Here is a 21,120-nt window from a genome sequence, read left to right on the forward strand (position 1 = left end):
AAGGATCCGGGTACTGAAATGGCCAGCCTGCAGTCCAGATCTTTCATCCATAGAAAACATTTGACGCATCATAAAGAGGAAAATGCGACAAAGAAGACCGAAGACAGTTGAGCAACTAGAAGCCTGTATTAGATAAGAATGGGACAACATTCCTATTCCTAAACTTGAGCAACTTGTCTCCTCAGTTCCCAGACGTTTGCAGACTGCACAGTGGTAAACATGGCCTTGTCCCAACTGTTTTGAGATGTGGATGACATGAAAGTTTTCTCTTAAAATGATACATTTTCTTAGTTTAAACATTTGATATGTCATCTATGTTGTATTCTGAATAAAATATTGAAATTTGAAACTTCCACATCATTGCATTCTGGTTTTATTCACAATTTGTACAGTGTCCCAACTTTTTTGGAATCGGGTTTGTAGATACCCTATATTTTAATCCCAAATTTCACCCTTGTATAAAAAATCTCATCTAGATACTGTACTGTAGTAAACTTATTGAAGTTGCAATAAAGACTCTCCTGTCCTGCTCATTATGGCACTTTTATTTAATACCAAACATCTTTTCAACACTCAGTACTGCTTATCTTCATAGTATGCAGTTATAGAATAAGAATGGATTTTCCTTGTCACATACCTGCTCAAAAAACTGCTTGTCAATGTCTATTATTTCGATCGAATATCCATATTCTTAACATTCCAAAAATAATCCATTACCCATTGTCTCAATTAAAGTACATTAGAAGGCATTTGAGTCCATTAATTTGATGCAATTAATTTATTCTTTTTATTGTTCTATCATATTTGCCCAAAAACAAAAATCAACAATAAACCATATATACAAATAATAGCTAGAAGGACAGGCAGTGTAAAAGGTACATGCAATTCAAAAAGACATCCATCCAGATTCCATACAGGAAAGAAACACACACACACACACACACACACACACACACACACACACACACACACACACACACACACACACACAAACACATAAACTTCAGTAACATCAAAGGAAAGAAACATAAAATCAAATTTACATCCAGTAACAAATATTACAAGATCAGCATGGTCCAGGCACATAGTGAAGAGGAATGATAGAGATATTTTCTAGTGCTTAAGAAATCACCTCAAACAAAATATTCATAAGTTACGTAAATGATTGTCACCTTAATCGATAGATTCAGTTTTATACTTTGGCTACTTTTGGGATTAGTTATGTTGGAATCTTGCACTGGCTTTTTTTAAATGGGTTATTAAATAGTATATACTATTCTAGAGCATTACATTGAGTGGAATATTAAACATTTCATAAACATTCTTTTTTTACCTAATAGATGGCTTACCTAAAAGAATGGATCAGTATCTGAATCAGTAATATAATTAACACATTATTGCATTATTGATAGAAATTATCAGGAAAACTCCAAACTGTTATATCTACATATTTTCCCCAAATGATTTTCAGTAATACAGACAATTTCCCCAAGTGTTTTATTTGTTAAATGCTATTTTACTGAATTTCACAGTTGTTAAAAAAAGGTTTATTCTGTAATAGGATGTAGAGCAAAAAAAGCATATCTGTTTTTTTTTTTTTTGTAAAAGAAACACTGAAGAAATCTCTGCATGAGATGTGGATATTTTTTTTATATCTACAACAGACAGCAGTTGCTGCTTGTGAATTTGTAGAAAACATAAATATTTGCATACTTTTATCCAAAATCTGATTTTTCTCATCACAAATGATATATGTATATTTGTCCTGAAGTCATGTTTACTCAAATTAATAATCACAGATTTTTTGGTCCTTCAAAGCACTCTGGTCTGAAAAATGTGATTGTCTCCAGTGCAATGCGCCATTGTATAGAACTGCTGTCACAGACGGAAGAAAAGAAGGAAAAGAAAAGTGTTTTCTAAACTGATTCGGAACAGACGTGTTTCCGGTATTCTTGCAACTCCTGGATGATTGGTCCTGCAGTTGTTGGTTTGGCCATGTGTTTACGGTTGACCAATTTAAAAGAGAGCTGATGTTTTGAGATTCTGGCCTCTAGAGGTAGTCCAGCTCTAGTGCATGACTCAGTGCCTCCAGGTCTGCTCTGCATGTTACCCTCCAGAATGGCATGTTTTTCTAGAAGAAATCAGAGCTATTAGTACTCACATAACAACACAATGTATCGATAAACTGACCAGAAAATTAATACAAATGATTAGCTAGAAATAACATTTAGAATTAAGAATTCTTCGATTGCAATCAATGACAAAATTCAAAAAAGGCTTCTTGAATCGTACTTTCTTTGCCACAGTTTCCTCTTCCACTCCATCTCCGATTACCACGTACACAGCTCGCCTCCCGAACCTCTGAGTCACTCTCTCGAAACAGCTCTCTTTACCTGATCATACACAACACAAGCTCAAATTTCTGCCAGAGTTCATGTTCATCCTAACATGTTTCCTATTTAAATAAAACAAAAAATAACACATACCAGTTTTGGTAGCACTGTAAATGTTTTCGATGGGAAAAGCTCCTCCCAGACCATAGAGCAGCACTTTGGAAAGTGCTGGGATTAGCTGAGTGGTGGTGACCATCACATTCACACAGTTTGGCCTGAGGAAGGAAAGCAGGGGCAACAGGGTTCATTACTTGAGGAATTCTGCATAGTTTATAGATTCAAAGTAAGCAGAAAGAAATCTAATATCATCACTCAGAGTAAAAGGAATTTTTAAATATTTAAATCTAAAATCTAATTTACATACTAGCTAAATAACATTTTTGGCCAACTTCAGCAATGTGCACAAAAATAGAGCTTGAGAATGCTGCCTTGGTGCATTGACTTTCCCTGCGAGGGTTCGTCACCTGGAGTTAATAAGAGCTAGAGCCTTTAGAGCCTGCGTAAGCCACAGATCAGTCAGAACCTCCATTTCTCGCCTCAGCTGAAGCCATTCCTCACGCTTTGGACTCCCCAGCAAACCTGCCAATCAAAAACCCACAACAACCAAATCAGATTCTAAAACAATGAGGCACAAAAGATGAGTATCTGACAGCTGAGACTTTCAAACAATTCTTCTTTCCGTTTTACAGTTTATTCACCTCCTACATTGTTCTTGAAAGTGTTATAGATCTCTTTTACTCGTCGGTAGCGGAAGGCCAGCTTCCTCATCCAGTCGACGCCACCGTGGACCCCTGAGCCTAAACACAGAGCACCACCTCCTGCTGGACTTTGGAAGCCGTCTGTTCCAAAGTTATATGTGCTGCACACACAAAGAAAAATACACATATGAAACGTTTGCCAAAACCGGTGCAACTCAAGATTCCTAGTAAAAGTCCACTTTGTGGTTTTAGACCAAATGCATGGTTATCCTACTGCTTGATTTACTACCGAGGTTAAACAAAATGGTTAGAAACCCGTTCAAGTTTCATAGGCAGGAAAAAAATGTCTGTTTGTTTTCTACTAAAATGAATTAAATAAATAAAAGAAATTAAACAAACAAGCAAATACAGTTAAGTAAATGTCTGAATATCTTCACTTTACTGTGTATCTTTCCTATTCTTTTAACTGCATGCAATGAATAAGGATATTATTATTATTATTATTATTATTATTATAACTCAAATTATTATTATTGAAAAGAAGGAGAAGAAAAGAAGAAGAAGAAACTGATTAAGAAAAAAAGGTTAAAGCTTTTAGAGGTTAAAAAGACCACTTTTGCTGACATGATTAAAAATGTACATCTTAAACATCGGCAAAGGGAAAAGGGATCGCTTCCAAAGAATGTTAAAAAACAATAGGTATAATTCCTTATTTGGAAATGGTATGCAGCACGAAAAAAGCACCGGCCGTTTTATGAGCTATATCATTCATTTTATTGGAGATCTTAATACACTCCATGACTGTCTTCCTGCGAGACTATACCAGCATTATGAGGGGAACCACCATACCTCAAGTCCTGTCCGTTGTCATCTGAGGCCACATCATCGATATGAACTTGGTCGCATTCCTGTGAAATTAAAGGAAAGTGGATATGTTAGAGTGGTAGATGTGTTTCAGACAGGAAGAGAGGTACTATGTATGGGCAGGTTTGCCCTTTACAGAGCCTTGGGGAATGATGGAGTTAGACAGGAATATATAAAAAAAAAAAATGACAGAAATAAGCTGCTAATACCAAAGACATTTAGGCACCTTAAACACCTGAAAAAAAAAAGAAAATCAAATCGGGAGACTTCCTAAAGATGATAACAGCATAAAACTCCTCCTAAATCTGACAGTATTAATCAACAATGTAGATTAGACATATTGTTGTGTAGCAAAGCATTGACAATTGTAGAAAATGTACTTGTCTTTGACATATACACACACACACACACACACACACACACACACACACACACACACACAAGCACTCTTTTTTGCTCTGCAGCTGTTCTCATATTTCAGTTGGTCTAAGGGCCGACACTACCTCATAATGCTCTCATATCTCTACAGACCTCCTCAGACAATGCACACGCACCACAAATCCCTAATCTACTGAACAGATTTTAGCCCCCAAAAACATTTAATGTAATAAGTGCGATATTTATTTTAATCTAAAATACTTCAAATAGTCGTAGGGGTTAATCATTTCAACAGAAACCACATATTTTTACGCCAAGAACAAAAGTGCTAAGACATCAATCAGAACACTTTTTTCCCCTGTGGAAGCTGTCTCTCTTCCCAGGCTGACAGAGGTGAATGGAGATGAGATAAATCAACTAGGTGTGTCTGAACCATGAAAAATGACTGTGACTCGAGGTGAGTGCTCTTGGAGGAACCACCCCTACCCCCGACACCCAAAAAAAAAAAAAAAGGGCACAGGGGTGTCATTAAAACCTGCCAACAAAATAATTGTGCTCTCTCTCCCCCTACCCCTGTTCAACTATAATCTGTTGCTCCTCCCTAGGACAAATTTTCCTTTCAGAGTTGGCTACACACCTATAATTAACACCTCAAAGTTTGTGCTCCTCCTCCAAAGCAGAATTTAATCTCTTTCTTTGTCTTCTGCCAAAGCAGAGGAATGCTTCAAAACAAAACAAAAAAAGAGAGGAAAAATAAAGGCAGTCTCTTGAAGTCCCTTTGCTTTATGTAGATTATATTTGAAACTGGAACTTCTCTATACAATTCATCGCAACCTTCACACTCAGCAAATCCCCAGAGGATGTTTCCTAATTGCACTTTTTACCGTGTCATATAAAACATCATTGTATAACTGACTGCAAAAGTTTGCACACCCTCAGGACAAAATGAAGAAAAAAACCCCCCCCACAAAAAACGCAATTTGTCTTTTTAGACAAAGCAACATGATCTCTGGTATAATTTAGATGCCCTTCATTTATCCAGGAGAAATATAAATGGAGACAACATACTAAAATGTAGTATTTACCTTTAACCTTTTTGTGTATCCTCTGAGCAAATTTGGACTTTTCCCATTTTCTATCAGTCTGATTCTGATCATTCTCACACCTTTCTTTATCTTTTATTTCAATGTATTCTGGATTTTGGATTAGGTCTTCTGCAGAAACTCATGTGAGATTCACTCTGTGTGAGATACATTTTTGCTTTTCCCACCAAATTCCCCGGCAACGACGGCGGATGCAAATGTGCGCAGTCATTTGCTTCCGGTGTAATAATATATGCCGTACTAACTGCCATAGAACGGTGAGGGATTTTTCCTCACCTCAAGGTCATTGAAGAAGAGTCGAGAGTCTGCCAAGTTGAAGATCATCTCCTCCATCCACAACCCCAAAGATACAGCTTTGGCTGAGTCCTAAAACATGACATTAGGCAAATCATTATAATTACACCTCTTGGACTGTCATAAGTAGTTCATTAACAACCTGAAATGACAGTTTGAATTGTGATCAGGAGCATGGCAAAACAAGTTTCTTTCTTTCTTTGCCCCAGTTTGTCTGCATTCATGTCAATCATGTCAAAAAGCCACATATCAGTCAGTATGGCTTCATATACACACATACACTCACACACACAAACACAAACACACACACACACAATGTACAGCTGCTAACGTTATTTCCACAGTTTAGATCAGGGTGCATGCTGACACTAGCTGAGTAATTATGTAGCTTGGTGCCAGGCCAGGGCAGGTAGTTAACTGGTGCTTTACATTTGGCAGTTAATCAAGCCACAGGTGTCAGCCAGCGGTAAGTGTCAGATTAACTCAATGAAAGAAAGACAGGATCCATCCCTTCCTCCCCACCCACACAAAGTTCATGCAAGGGGGAGAGGGAGACATAGGTTTGTGTTGGGGGTACAAAGAAAGTAATGCTTCCTTTAATTAGAATAATTACATACTCCCTAAACCAAATGACTATCACAGAGTGCTGTTGAATTCTTTTTTTAATAAATGATACCTTGCTTCATAATTACAGATGAGATTGTAATGAGAAAAAAGAAGGGGCAAGCTACTGTTTTTCAGTTGCGAGAGTTTGTTTAGCGAGACGAAGAGAAAAAAAAAAGTTTGGCCTCTGCAAGAATTTGCACGTTTAAAGACCGTATATGGTGCCTGATGATGAATGAGATGCCAAAAAGACTCTAATGAGAAAGTTAAAATTGTGCTATGATCTTCGGTTCACCTCGGCCTCAAAAATGCATTGAAATGAGGTTCTTTCAACACGTAGATTGGCTTTCTGCCCCATAGTTTTGGCCTCCCCACAGGCCAAACGCAGGCCAAATACTTGTTTACTGTGACAGCTTTTCAAACTCTGAATTTTCATAACAGTTCTATATGTTTCAAGCTGTGAAAAATATACATATTGAATAGAACATCCAGTTCCTTCTAGAGATTAAACAATCATAACGCTCTGTCTGGCAGTAAGCATTTAACAGACCTGTTCTTCTACATTTCAAACCCAAGTATATATAAAAAAAATCTTTGTTGCTCTTTATCTAAACTCAGATATAAACTCAGCATATCTATATGGAACAATATTTGGGAAAAGACTGTATAATTGTGGAACATTCTTCGGAAACATCAGCTTCACTAGTCATGGTAAATCTCAAGATGTTGGGTTTCTCAAAGTGAGTACACTTTGTTACATATCAAAAAAAATAGATAAAAGAAATATGGAACAGAATCAGCACCGGTGGTGACCGATAACTCAACCTAAGAATAATGTGACAGTTTTAAAATTATTATACACAAATGATTATTTACGGTTGAATGAACTTGCAGAACAATCTGTTTTTGTGTACAGTACAACAAAACAGCTAATTAATGTCAAAAGAGAGAGAGAGAGAGAAAAAAAAGAGGGACATTCCATTAGTCAGAGCAAAAAAAAAGTAATAGAACAGGTTTGTACCTTGCCGAAGCGTGTGGAAAAAGAGCCTGTGAGAAGCGAGTGGAAAATAATGATGGTTTCATCCAGGTCCCAAATAAACACTCTCTGCGGGCAAACATACACACAACATAAGTAAAAACGCAAAAATCATCTATGGGCTGACTTTGTGATTATGGCAAAACAACAGCTTTCATCTTGTTTTATAAACACTAAAATTAATTGTCAATGGTTTATTTCTCTCCTCGTTGGTCCTGAAGCAAGTTCCCTCCTCCATGCTACAGTATTAACATGCTGCTCTGTTTTCTGTGATAAAAACCACTTGTGGCTTGTTGTTTTTTTTTTGGTCAGATACTGTATATCACTATAGCTTGACTAGTGTGAGAGAGGCCACAGAGCAGCGTATGTACCTCGATTTCAGAGTCCAGTGGGGGTACGGGGTCATTGGCCCTCTTCCTTCCCCGCAGTTTTCCATCCGAGCCACGTCTGGCTGGACCTCCTTCCTGCTCCTTTCCTGGGGTTGGGGGGCTAGGGGGGGCATGATACTCCCCTGTTACACAAAACACACAAACACACATTATACTTTGTTTCTAAGAAGTTCCCATTCTGGTATAATGCAATAAAATTAAAATGCATGATTTTTAACAAAATTTGAATTGCATTGAATGCTTGTCTTTACCTGGGTGGGACTCTGGGCTGTGACTGGTTGTTACAGCAGGATGTTCTGTATGCTGATAGGGGATCGCTGTGCCAATGGCTGATGGGCTGATATTACTGCTTGTGAGGTAGGGGTTGTTGTAGTGTGTATTATAGTACGGTGAGTACTGGCTTTGGCCATAAGTGGAATACGCTGTGAAATCCTAATGAAAACAAAAAGACAAATAAATGACAGTAAAATGCATTTAAACTATTAAAGTGTGTGTTGATTTCTTTTAATTTCTTTTTTAATATTATCAGCTTTAGTTTGTTTTTATAAGTTAAATGTTTCACAGTACTGCAATAATTATACTAATTACAGCTTACCGTCTTTGTACCTAAATGACCTAAATTTCTGCGCAGTTCCATGCAGCACGACGCTTTACGTCGTGTGCTTCTTTACTTGAGCCACTCACCTGCTGTGTAGGACTAAATGGCGTTGAGCCTGTGATGGCATTCGTTCCCTGGAAAATTCCAGATGGAATACTGGCACCTGGAAAAGGAGCACATAGACAGCCTTTAAGACACGGCGCATATCTGAGTGTGGTTTAAAATTCAGATGAAATTCATTCTACTTTACACGCTCACTCCAACACAAACAAAACGATGCACCAGAAATGCAACAGAAAGTGACACGATAATGGCAGCACAGAGAATTACTACAACAAAGGCAGGCTTTTCTTAGGAAAGCTTGAGTGATTGATGATTAAAATTATTTGAATCAGGCGAGTTTGTTGATTGAGAGAGTATCCATCAATATCAGTAAAGAATGAATGCTGCTATAAACCCCCCTTCCCTCACTTACACCGCTTATTTCCTTTTTCCAGACAATCTTTTAGGTTAATGTCTGTACCAAAGCTTAGCAAAATCTCATTGGAAATCAAACAAAGGGGTTCAAAGGGGAAAAGGTGGGCAATGTTTCTGAAATGCAGTGCACAGATAAGTTACTTATTTTAAGCTATATCAGGTCTCCTGTTAAAAAATTCATACAAGTCACACAAAACTACCATGACCAGATCTATAAGAAGCATATCGATTACATGAGATACACTAGTATTGTGGAAAAATAGGCACTCTAACAACCATAAACCACATCCAAAAGAACAAAATCAATTAAATAGTGATTATTCATCTAATCAAAATTCTAAAATACAAATAATAAATACATTTGCCTTCCCTTTCACCTTTACTGTCTTTGTCTTTATCTGAAGTAGCTCTTAAATAATGAAAACATCCTAATACCTCTTCAACTCTCACCTTAGCGGAGAGAGAGGTCAATTTCATAGTGTAATGGCAGCCATAAAATTTGCTGGGTTGAGACAGGGGACTCAATTGGTGCCGGTGGAGTGAAAGGACAAAGGATATAGGGGTGTTGTGGTGCTGCCGGTGGCCTGTGCCACTCACATCGATGCAAACACTCCACCAACGGGGCGTGTGTTGTGATGGGGAGCAGCAGAAGGGCTTGACCCCCAAGAGAGGAGAGAGACGGCTGACGCCAGGGCCCCAGACTGAAGCTAATGGAGAACAGGTGTGGTGAGGGGCAGCATGAGAAAGAAAAAGAGAGAGAGAGAGAATGAGAGACAGAGTGAGTGAGAGAGAGAGAGAGAGAGAGAGAGAGAGAGAGAGAGAGAGAGAGAGAGAGAGTAGCAGACAGACAGACAAAGAGAGGGGCCAGGATGGGCCGAAGCCAGCACCTGGAAAAGTGTGTGTGGGGGTGGGCTCGGAATTCACAAACCACCTATCAAACAGTTTTTATCAGCCAAAAAATACAGTGTGGGCTAACACATACACACGTGAGTGTGTGTGTGTGTCTATGTGTGTGGGCGGAGTCGCTAGAGGTCTTGTTAATTATCCTGGAGCAACACGCTAGGTCAGACGCACTCACACACACACACACACACTGTAGAGAAAATAAGAGCTGACAGGACGACTGACCATGTGTAGAGTAACTGTAAAGAGCTTGGCTGGAAGGTGTTCCACTGAAGTTGGACGTGTAGCCAAGCAAACTGCTTTGTCCTGGTGAATGACTCAAGCCATCTTCTGTTTTAATATCTGGACAAAGGCAGAGAAAGAGAGGAAAACACTTTTTTTTTTAAAATACAAAGGAGAGTCATGTAGTTTGAAGCCAAAGTCAATAAAATTTCCAGTGTTTCACATAATTTACTAAACAGTGCTGACTGATAAAATAGAAGCAGTATGCTCTCTTTAGATTTTATTACATAGAGCTCAAAATGTTGAGAATATTCCCATGATTTTTTTTTTATTATTACAGTAGTATCAAGTATAGGCAAAATATTTAGTTATATTTAAGTGTCTCCATTCGATTTAATGGCTTATTCAGGTCTGCATAGCATTATTGACAGAAGTATGGCTCGGTTCTAACTTCGTATGTGACAGCTTTTGTCCCATAGATAAACAAAACACTCACTGTAGGGTGGCACACTGTAGCCCTGGGTGTGATGTGTGTAGGGTGTGTACGGGCCTGCAGGCTGGATAGCAGGGCTGTACTGCGTCTGTCCATAAGCAGCCATCACTTATAGTTGGGACAGCTGCACTAGATAAAGATAACAATCTTAACATACTTCACAATTACATATTAATTCCATTTATTTTCGTCTAAATCTCGCAAAAGTGCAGATGAAATATGAAATACTTACATGCCGTAATAAGTGAAAGCTGATATATCAAGCCCCTGACACAAAATGTATCAAACAAAATATAAAGAATAAATTTCAAGGACATTTGCAGACAATAAAGAGGGAATTTATGGGAAAATATGGGAGATATATGTACAGCAGTAAATCTAACCTGTCAGTAAGGACGGGTAGCTGTTTTTCTCTTTTTCCCTTTCTTCTCTCAGCTCCTTGCCATCTGAAAAGATAAAGATACTCAACAAGAAGCAATACCCCATGCAAAGTGAAAATAACCCGTGGCACAGTCAATACCAGTGTATACTAATTGTAAGGTATGTGACCTTATTTCGCCTGTTACAGAGCATTACAGTTGGCAATATGCTAACAAATGGTGTTCAAGGCACCTGAGATTTACATGATTATTATTCTGTCACACAGACAACACTGAGATGGTTGTTTGCATGAACCTGCCTGGTAAGATTGTGTTACAGAGAAGAGAACAATGCGTCAACTCGCTTAACACGACAGAATCTGGCAGGCAACCGCAGGCGTCGCGATATGTCAGCAGTTTGATGAGTAATGTCAGGACAAGAACAAGTCAATGCATTGCAGTTCTTGCACTCTTGCTGTTGTTTGTAACTAGAAATTGGATGTCTGAATGGACCATGACATGTCAAGATGACAGTGGAATACGGTACTGGCCGATGGTGGGTGTCCGACTCCCTATTAAGTCCTATCTTTACTTTATGTCACTTTGAAACATCAAATCACAAACAAACTTTTTTGCATCTCTCTATTATAAATGCAACGAAGGATTTATTAAACAGCAAAAGACATCAGTCAATTTTGAAGATGGCAATCAGAAATAATTTTTTTTCCAAAGTGTGCTTTGAAAAAGCACAAGGCTCTCCCCCAGGGTTAATCAATCTGACCTGGTCAAGCCACTGTGGCCTCTGATCTGACAGAGGACTCGCTGAGACCAAGACTCATGAGCAATGTTTACGCAAGCCAGAGCAGATCATTAGAGAAAGTAGCTACTTTCCAATGCTAAGCAAGGGTCAAGATTAATCATTATTCTTTCTCTGTTCCACCCTTATTCCTAATCTATGACCATCTCTAACCTATAATTTCATCATTAAATATAACACGTAAGCTCTGGCACTCAGATTTGACATGTAGGATAAACGAGAGCGAGCATAAGTATCATGATCGGCATCATTAAGTGGGCTACGCCGCATCAGATCCATTTCATGTATTCTGCTTGTTTTGAGCGAAATCATGCAAAGTAGGTATATAATAGGCTACAGTTTAGCAAGACTGCACACGAAGTCCACCTTTTAATGTCAGGCATGTGTGACTCATCTTAATTTGATCTGTATTTTCCTCACTAAATCACAGAATTACAGCTGTAGTGAAATGTGTAATGTGGAACCAGTAATGGGACTGCTTCAGTGATAATGAAGAGAGCACAGTTAAACATATTACACACATTAATTGGGATAGAATAATAGAGGGAGCTTTGCTTAAATCATGAGATCACTGAAGAAAAAAACTCACATGTACTATTCCTCACAGGAGCTGAAAAATTCTTTTAGAATGTATCCCAGTGCCCAGCATTTACACAAAAAACCTACTGCAAATCTGTTAAACTAATCTTAATAATATACCTAAGTACAGTATTTGAGCATTTTTAAAAGAAAGGTCTGTCTGTGACATTCTGTGGAAGAGCAACAACAACAACAAAAAAAAAAAAACCCCATCCACACATACATTCACAAACACACCATATGCACAAACTGCTTCAAATTCCTAGTTATCGACTCATCTTCTCCAGGCGCAAGGATGCAGGGGGTTCAAACTCTGACCCTTTTAGAACAACACAACACCTGCTGACTCAGTACAGAGAAAGCCAGAGAGGTGGGAAGGGCCTCTGAAGGCAGTCAAAAACAGTAAATAAAGAGAGGACGTGTCAGCATATGTGGAAAAAAAAACTGTGTCAGGGACATCCAGTGGAATCCTGACTTCCTCACAGTTCTCGCACTGCACAGCGTGTTTCCTGGTACACGCCTGTCCCGGAGAGACAGGGCATGAGAAAGATCAGGCCAGCCGCTCTGCACGGGGGTAAACTGAGCTAAAACAAACCCTGCATGGGGCAAGGCCAGTGCAAAGCACTTCACCTGGCTTTCGCCCTGTTCTGCCGGAGCAGCCTGTTTTCACGGGTATCACCTTCCATACACAGTCCTACTCTGTGACGTGTCACATTCATATCTCGGGAACAAAATAAAAAATCATAAACCATCAAAACATTCATTTAAAAAGGACAGTTAATGATTCTGATTCTTATTTTTGCTAATAAAATAAGTCACGATTTAATTATTCTAATCTCATTTCTGTTCAATCACGAGTTTTTGAAATTAGCAAAATAAGTAGGTCAATTCTTTCTGTTAATTAAAAGGTCACCATGACGGCTCCTCTAAGAGGGTGGTGCGCCAAGGTTAAAAGGGCATTCTGGGTAACCATGAGGTGAACCAGAAGCCAAGACTTTGCCATATGGTGCACTACAGACTTCTCCTTTATGTGCTTATCCAAGACCATCTCTCTAGATCTAAACCTCAATATGAACTTTTTTTTTTTAAATGGCACATATGGCACTTTGCTGCTGTGACTATTAGAGGTCTGTCCCATTTCTTAACGGGTTATAGAGAGGGACATGTTGACCCCTGTCACACAATGCCAAAGTGGTGTGGCCTCAAACACACAACACACACAATAGTCAGATCAGACATCTGGTATTAATGCAAAGAATTCAGATCACACATGTTAATGCATGTTTTCATTGAGCTTGTAGGTGCTGAAAATGTAGTCATTTGTTCTTGAAAAAACAAAAAAACATTACTAAATCTCATGAATAAAAGATGTTACAAATCTTTTTTTACATTTAAAACTGAAAACAATACCAAATCTAGCAAAAAAAAAAACAGTTCTAAACATCTAAAAGCTTTGGTCTTTATATAAGTGTATTCTTTATTATGTTAAACATTATTTCTCAGCATTCTGATTCATATCTGAGCACTGCACGTGTACATGCTTATTAAATCATCTGACACCATTAATATTATATGGCATTTTAGACTCACTCATGTTTTGCAGGTGCTTCTACCTTTCATTATGTTTTTTTTTATGTCACTGTGCTTCCCTTCTTTTTATTAAGTCTCTGTTTAATTGTGCAATATTGAGATGTGTTTTGCAACACACCTTGTCGGTTGGTATCGGTACGCATCGGTTCACAATATGTTTTTGCTTGAATGAAGAAGGTGTGCAAAGCTCTGAATTTACTGTTCTATCATTTAATCAATGAAATGACCTGTTTTAGATATAACTGCTTGGATTGCTTCTCTATTTTTTTAAATAATAAACCTTTAAATAATAAAAGTATGAGTTTTATTACTACTATCACTACAACTGGTATGTTTCAGATACTAAATCATACTATTATATGTCATGCTTTAGAGACCAGCATACACACGCTCACCACACTCATGCGGCTTGTCTATGGCTGCTTGTCTATGAACAGCGCCTCTGGGCTTTTGCTCGTCTGCAGCCTTTGAACCCCGACTCTCATAAATAAAGACTCCAGGCCGCACACGTCCGCTCTTTAGGCAGCTAATGGGAGCAGATGTGGGGGGTGATAACGGCCCAGTAATGGCCTCCTGAGATGACTTATACACCACGCTTACCTCATTGCCGGGGGATTTCATTAACACTAGAGCCCAGCAGAGCATGGGAACCCTGACAACTCTCTCTCTCTCTCTCTCTCTCTCTCTCTCTCTCTCTCTCTTTCACTCTTGCTCCTTTTCTGTCTGTGACAATAAAGACAGCAATGCATTATTACTATTAGATGACTCATAGAGACCAAAAACAACAATGCTGTGTTTAATTCTAGCTTTATACTGAGAGACAAGGGGTTATGGATATTTCGGCTCTTTTACCTAAGAGAGTTTTACTTTCGTGAATTATTTACACTGACCTTTGGGTATTCTGTCACAGAACCAAGGAAACACAACAGGAATTAGCTGAAACATCACAAAAAAATTTCAAGAAAAAAAAAACACAACATGCCTCATGTAAAACTCATAACAAGCTATCACCTTTCTCTTTCTGCACAGCCTTTTAAATTTACTGGCTGCAGTTATTAAAAGCGCACAACTCAATGGCTGCCACCTCTCTGGTCACTGGGATGTGTGTGTGTGTGTGTGTGTATGTGTGCACGTAACACTAGCTGCCAGTCATGGTGGGCTCCCTTTTCCACATGACAGCTTCCGAAAGTAGAAAGGCTGCTTTCAGGCCAGCTTTGGTGGACAGAAGCTCTCTGCTCCCATCATCTCAGTGCAATACTCCTACCCTGTCCTCCCCCATCCCCTATCTGTAATCGACCCCTTGCATTCAGTCCTCTCACAGTCTCATCAGCCTGTAGCCGTCCGCCCGTGCCCCCGCCCCACACCCCGGGTCAGCAGAATGCTTCGGTCCAGCAGAGCACTCTCCCCTTGAGCAGTGCCCCGAGACGTGGGGCAGAAGACGGGGACAGCTGGCAGACCTCCCAGAAGCCATCTTATGTGAGCGGGGTGGGGGGTTTTGGGGACCTGCTCAGTCAGCCGGTGGTCTCGTTCCCAGGTAACACATCTGGTGCAGTCCGAGCAGGAGACCAGCAGAGTTACAGTCAATTAGATGTAGATTAGTGTCCGATCATTCGTACTGAGACCCCCCTTTACAAGCTGCTCATTTAGTTGTTCCTGTTTCTATATCACACCGATATACAGCTGTGAGAAACAAAATTAATTTTCTGGAACAACATAGCGGCTTTTCATTTGAACCTCATAGCGCACTCAGGGTTTAGATAAAAAGCAGCAGCTATACATGTGCATTGCCTGAATACGCAAACTTGAAAAACGAACAGGAACTTTTGGTACAATATAAATGCTGAAGGCAAGAAAGAAAGAAAAAAAACAGGGGTTTCTTCCATTAACAGATTTTTTTCTGATACACTTGCTCTTGCTTTAGGCTGGCAAGCCTCGTTTTCTAATCTGCCTGGGACAGGGACTGAGTGATATATTACTTTATCAGACAAGGACTGTTGAAAAATTGCTTGCTTATTTTGGCCTGAGGGACATACCCGTGTGTACACTTGCTGAGGAGCCAGGGAAATGGAAAAAAAAAAAAAGCTTACACAGGCAAACTAATTTGTTTAGATTGAATTAAAGCCAAGTTTTTTTTTCCAGTCATTGCCTTTGCAAGCATTATAAAAACAGGACAAAATAGAGACAGAGAGCAAAGAGATATAAAAAAAAAACATTAGTTATCATTTCTCATCATTATCAGCTACATACAGATAGAGTTGTCATTTTGTCTTGATGTATTTCTTTTCTCTTGCTTTCGCTGTTTGGAAAGAATGGCGGAACGAAAGAACGATCGTATTAGGATGTGAATATGATGCTCATGTGGGCGGAAGGAGAAAAGAACGAAAAGGGGGAAAAAGAGAGGTACCAGAGAAACAGAATAGATCTGCACTGTGATATATATCTTAAAGACTTTTACAGCTGCTGTATGCTGGAAGACTGGGATAGGTCAGATCAGGATTATAGAATGGAGTTGTTAGGTGTGTGTGTGTGTGTGTGTGTGTGTGTGTGTGTGTAGTGTGTTTGTGTGTGTGTGTTTATACGCTCCCCCCAGGCAGCTCCTGAAGGAATATAATAGCTGAGCACCATTTCTGTGGATTCTAAGCCTGTACACAAACACACTCACACACGCATTCACTCACAATGATAAATACAGATTGTCTAATTCCACATCATTAACAATTGCTTTATCCAAATCGAGTGTTTGTTCTTTGCAGTCAAATGACAATGATCCCTTTTTTTCTCTTGCTATTGTCAGTTGAAAACAATGAAATGGCTGTTTAAAAACCTAAAGCCAACCCAAAACCAACAGACAAAAACAAATCAGTGGACAAAGCCTATTAGGAAAGAATTAATATGGTTGTTTAAAATAGGAAGTATAATTTCGCTCTGACAGTTTTAGCTTTAGGGCCAAACACCGACATCAAGTGATGTTTTTGATCAAAGAGGTTTAAACAAAGTTCACAACTCTGTGGTTGGGCTATTTTCTATACCTTTGTAGTAACAACAGACAACACTCAGACGCTATTCTTCAGGTGAAACTAAAGACCCACAAGCATGCACTGCATCTGTACTCACTTTGAGTGAATAATTTATAATGTGGGACCTTGAAATAAAAAGCTTATTAAATTCTACAGTTTTAAAATACCAAGCAGATTTTCAGTATGAGAAACATGCAAAAAAAACATTTCTTTTTTTTACTGTTAAGCAATATTTTAATGTATTTATTTAACACTCTAATTTATTTTATACAATTATATATTATTTATATAATTCCAAGGTTTTAAACAGTTTAAAACAGCTTTTTATTTTACAGAGTTAAAACAATTCATTCTAGGTATCTGATCTATCGCTTTTATTTGTCATTCTTTGATGACTAAACGAAGTAAAAGGAGTAGATTTAAGAAAGCGTGCACAGAAAAGTTTTAGTCACATGTGCCTGATGATGTGGCACAGCGCTAACTCAAAACAACGGCTCTCGCAATGTATCGGATTCACTCCGCCAATTCTCGCTAGACTTTCAGAGCAGCTTGTTGGGCAGCAGCTAAATATTTTGCTCATTACTACCGAGGATATCACCCATCTGGGGTTCTGAGAAGCAGAGGATCAGTTGGCTATTCAAAGCAAAGCTGCGACTCAGGGCCTTCAGCCTCACCTCAAAAACCGAGGGTTTAACACCCGCCGTCCAATAATGAAACGAATGCTGATAAAGTCAGGAAGAGCTGCGCTTCCTATGAAAATATTTATCATTCCAGCAACCTTGGGCTACAGAGGATTTTAAGAATTAATTTGTGTTTTCATAAGAGGGGGTGCAAAGGCCACGCAGGATGAAGCATTCTCCACACTCGCTGATCCCAGATCTAGAACTTGGGCAGCATATTCACAATGTATTTGAGCCAGCAATAAGAGCCATGAAGGTAAAGAATGGGCTTGAACAGTGTATAAAGAAAAATGAAATGGAGTTCATTGTTACAAGACAAAGAAACACTTCAGCACACTTTTCTCCAAAGAGTGAATGGGTGATTTCACTTGACTTATATACTATTCAACCAACAACAAAAAACATTTAAAAAATAAATGTTAATAAAATATGTTAATTAAACGTGTTCTTTAAAAAAATATATATTATTATTATTAGTTGTTGTAGTAGTAGTGGTAATATTGATGCTATTATTATTAATATTATTATTATTATTATTATTATTATTACTACTACGACTAATGATAATAATAATAATAATAATAATAATAATGTCATTAGTTGCCTGCGATAGAACTATAAGAGATATATATATATTTTTTCTAAAATATTCACTTCTGTGCCACTAATTTAGCACAAAAGTTGTCCAACATGGAATTTTTTTTTGCGTGACAAGCATATAAAACTGGTGCAGTGAAGCAGCCGTCTAATCAGGGAAGAAAGGAAACCCAGAAGAGACCTTAGACTCTGCTTTATATCCGCACAGAATGAAAAAGGGAGCTGGCATGTGTTTTATTGTTTCTGAAGCTTTTCGTGAAGTTCAGGCTTTTTAAACGTGGTGTTCTGGATGTGGAATGGAATGAGAGATGTGTGTGAGTATTTGTGTGTGTGTGTGTGTGTGTGTGTGTGTGTGTGTCTGTGTTGAGAGGGGGATGTAATGTGTAATTGTGCAAAAGTGATTCGGGTGCTAGCCACAGGAAGGTGAAATGTATTTAACTGGGGGTTGTGAGGAGACCTTGAAAAGTATGAATGGTCTTCTTTGAAAAATGCTTAGCAAAGCACCCTAAAATTATGTTATTAACTGGCTGGCTGCAACCAAAATTTTCAGTGAATTTGGGTGTAATTTGCAGCTTGAAATTACGCTCGAGCAAATCTACTTCTACCAGCATGAACATTGAACATTGCGAGGAAAAATAAAATAAAAGCTGAAACATAACATGTATACGTTTTTCCACATCGCCTACGAGCAATCACAAAATAAAATACTTTTACTAGGAGGAAATTGAATTGGAAAAAATCAAGCAAGTTGCTTTTATTTTTGAAAAGATGTAATACAATTTAATAATCGTTGAATTATGAAAGGTTAGGAGGTCTTAATATCGTTTATTTTCCAGTCGGTCAAGTAATGTGCATTTTTTGCTTTCAGCGTCAATTACTTCAGCATATTATATACAAAAACAAACAAACAAACAAACAAAAACAGTTGTGTGAATTTCCTGGTTAAATGAATTGTAATGTCAGATTTGAAGGTTTTAATTTCATTAATTTCCCTTACATTAAATTATTATTTAAAAGCAAACCAGGTGCTTAAAACAAAACGTATTTAATTTTTTTAATTTTTTTAAAGAAAATGTACAAATAAATTGACAGCAATTTTAGAGTAAGCTAGAAACTGACAGTAGTAATAATACTAATGACCTGCCACTTGTTTAGATGGTGGCGAAATTGGTCAAACCTAGAACTTAATTTAATAAAAAAAAAAATTAAATAAAAAAATTAAAAAAAAAATTGTTACAAATTTGGAATAGTTATCAAATGAAACATTTTTCAATCTTAAAAATAACTTTTTTAATTCTTTTGTCAAACATTAAGTGAAAAAACTGTACTGTTGTTACACGAGATACACAAGTGAACACAAGGTGTTTCGATCATCACTTCCTAAAGCCTTTTTGATATCGGCTATGCGTAAAATAAAATGATAATAATATAAATTCATATTTAAATAAACAAGTAAAACTCACCCTATAGCAGCTCACGTGAAGATTTAGTGTCTCGGGCTTCAGGGTCGCGTCTCCATTCCAGCTGGAACGAGGAAATTAATGAAAGAAATGGTCCGAGAGCGTGACAGGATCGCTGACAGGATGTGTGTGTGTGTGTGTGTGTGTGTGTGTATGGAAAGCTCAGGTCCAAACCATTATCTACGGCACAAAAAAGCGCTCAAAGTAAACGTCGCTATCGGCGGCTGGCCGTTGTGTCAACAGCAGTTGAGGCTCAGAGTGTGTAGTCGGAGTGATTAGAGAGAGTGGAGATTGAGCTCTGACCCTCCTCCGCGCTCAGACTACAGCGGTGTATGCGCCACTGACACCAGGCTGAGGGGAATATACTAAAAAAACTAGCGACCTGTGGACACTCCCCCTCCCTCCTTCTCCCCTCCCTCCTCTTACACCTCCTCCTTCGCCCTTCTTCCTCTCCTCCTCCACCCCTCATTCTTCTCCTTCTCCTCATACCAAATCCTCCTTCTCCTCCTTTTCTGCCTTCTCTCCTCCTCCTCCACCTTTTCTCCTCAATATCCTTCTCTTACTCTACTATCTCCTCCTACTCCGCCGGTTCCTCATACAACCTCCTCATCCTTCTCCCTCTTCTGCACCTTCCTCCTTCTCATCCTCCTTCTCCCCCCCCTTTTTATTCTCCTTCTCCTCCACATCCTCCTTCTCATACCGCCTTCTTCTTCTCCTCAAACCTCCTTCTTCTCCTCCTCATACCTTCTCCATTCCTGAGTGTGTGTGTAAGTGTGTGTGTGTGTGTGTATGTCTTTATATACACTAGCCAATTTAATTCATATATTGAATTGAATAATTGTGTGTGTGTGTGTGTGTGTGTGTGTGTGTGTGTGTGTGTGTGTGTGTGTGTGTAAGTGTGTGTGTGTGTGTGTGTGTATGTCTTTATATACACTAGCCAATTTAATTCATATATTTACAATATTATTTACATAATGTGCTTTTAACAATATACATCGTTACAAAGCAGCTTTACTGAAATTAGGAGATTTAGAGTATACATGTTACATTCATAAATTTATCCCCATAAATTGATCCCTAATGAGCAAGGCAGCGGTAATGGTTGCAAGAAAAATCTTTCTGAGTCGATATGCGGAAGATACCTTAAAAGAGACCAGACTTAAACAGGAACCCTTCCTCATCTGGGTGACACTTGGTATTCATTCATTATAGTGTTATCTTGATGAGCTAATCAACTGTTATGTAATGGTCAACTGAGTGAAAAACTGTTCATAGCAATTGTTCTCTTGAGAGATTGTATCATGTTAATTACAGTCACCTTCATGGTTTCAACATGGTTCACCATCAGTGTCACCAGCAAAGCACACACAAACCATTACACTTCCTCCTCCATGCTTCACAGTGCAAACCACACATTCAGAAACAGTCCGATCACCCTATGTACATCTAACAAAGACATGGTAGTAGAACCAAAAATCTCAAATTTGGACTTCTCAAACAAAACCTTCAAACCTTTGGAAATCTCAAACAAAAACTGATTTCCACTGATCTAATGTCAATTTCTTGTGCT

General features: G+C 38.5%; 1 protein-coding gene across 2 annotated transcripts; it reads right to left on the bottom strand.

The window, feature by feature from the left end:
* Positions 1 to 763: 763 nt before the first annotated feature.
* On the bottom strand, positions 764 to 19,896 carry eya2 (EYA transcriptional coactivator and phosphatase 2). Of its 2 annotated transcripts, none has more exons than XM_046856745.1 (16): positions 19,554 to 19,896; positions 10,835 to 10,897; positions 10,684 to 10,718; positions 10,455 to 10,575; positions 9,962 to 10,078; positions 8,443 to 8,519; positions 8,010 to 8,190; positions 7,741 to 7,880; positions 7,355 to 7,438; positions 5,713 to 5,802; positions 3,941 to 3,999; positions 3,092 to 3,252; positions 2,858 to 2,972; positions 2,487 to 2,608; positions 2,293 to 2,393; positions 764 to 2,131 (listed from the first exon to the last, which is right to left on the bottom strand). In XM_046856745.1, the coding sequence occupies exons 4-16, from the start codon at positions 10,555 to 10,557 to the stop codon at positions 2,051 to 2,053; spliced, it is 1,431 nt and encodes a 476-aa protein (XP_046712701.1). In that variant the 5' UTR covers positions 10,558 to 10,575; positions 10,684 to 10,718; positions 10,835 to 10,897; positions 19,554 to 19,896; the 3' UTR covers positions 764 to 2,050. The 2 variants fall into 2 exon arrangements, with proteins under 2 accessions (XP_046712701.1, XP_046712693.1); XM_046856737.1 differs by having other exon boundaries at positions 10,455 to 10,580.
* Between the last annotated feature and the right edge of the window lie 1,224 nt (positions 19,897 to 21,120).

Source organism: Silurus meridionalis, chromosome 1 (genome assembly GCF_014805685.1).
Source record: "Silurus meridionalis isolate SWU-2019-XX chromosome 1, ASM1480568v1, whole genome shotgun sequence".
Lineage (NCBI taxonomy): Eukaryota > Metazoa > Chordata > Actinopteri > Siluriformes > Siluridae > Silurus > Silurus meridionalis.

Bases quoted from the DNA above. Each gene is read 5' to 3' on its own strand.
- eya2 (XM_046856745.1), bottom strand. From the start codon at position 10,557: ATGGCTGCTTATGGACAGACGCAGTACAGCCCTGCTATCCAGCCTGCA. The intron at 8,520-9,961 runs GTCAGTCGTCCT...CTCCTTTTCCAG, and splicing joins TTACAGTTACTCTACACATG to GTGCCAGTATTCCATCTGGA. The intron at 5,803-7,354 runs GTACAAACCTGT...GTCATGTTTTAG, and splicing joins TTTCCACACGCTTCGGCAAG to GACTCAGCCAAAGCTGTATC.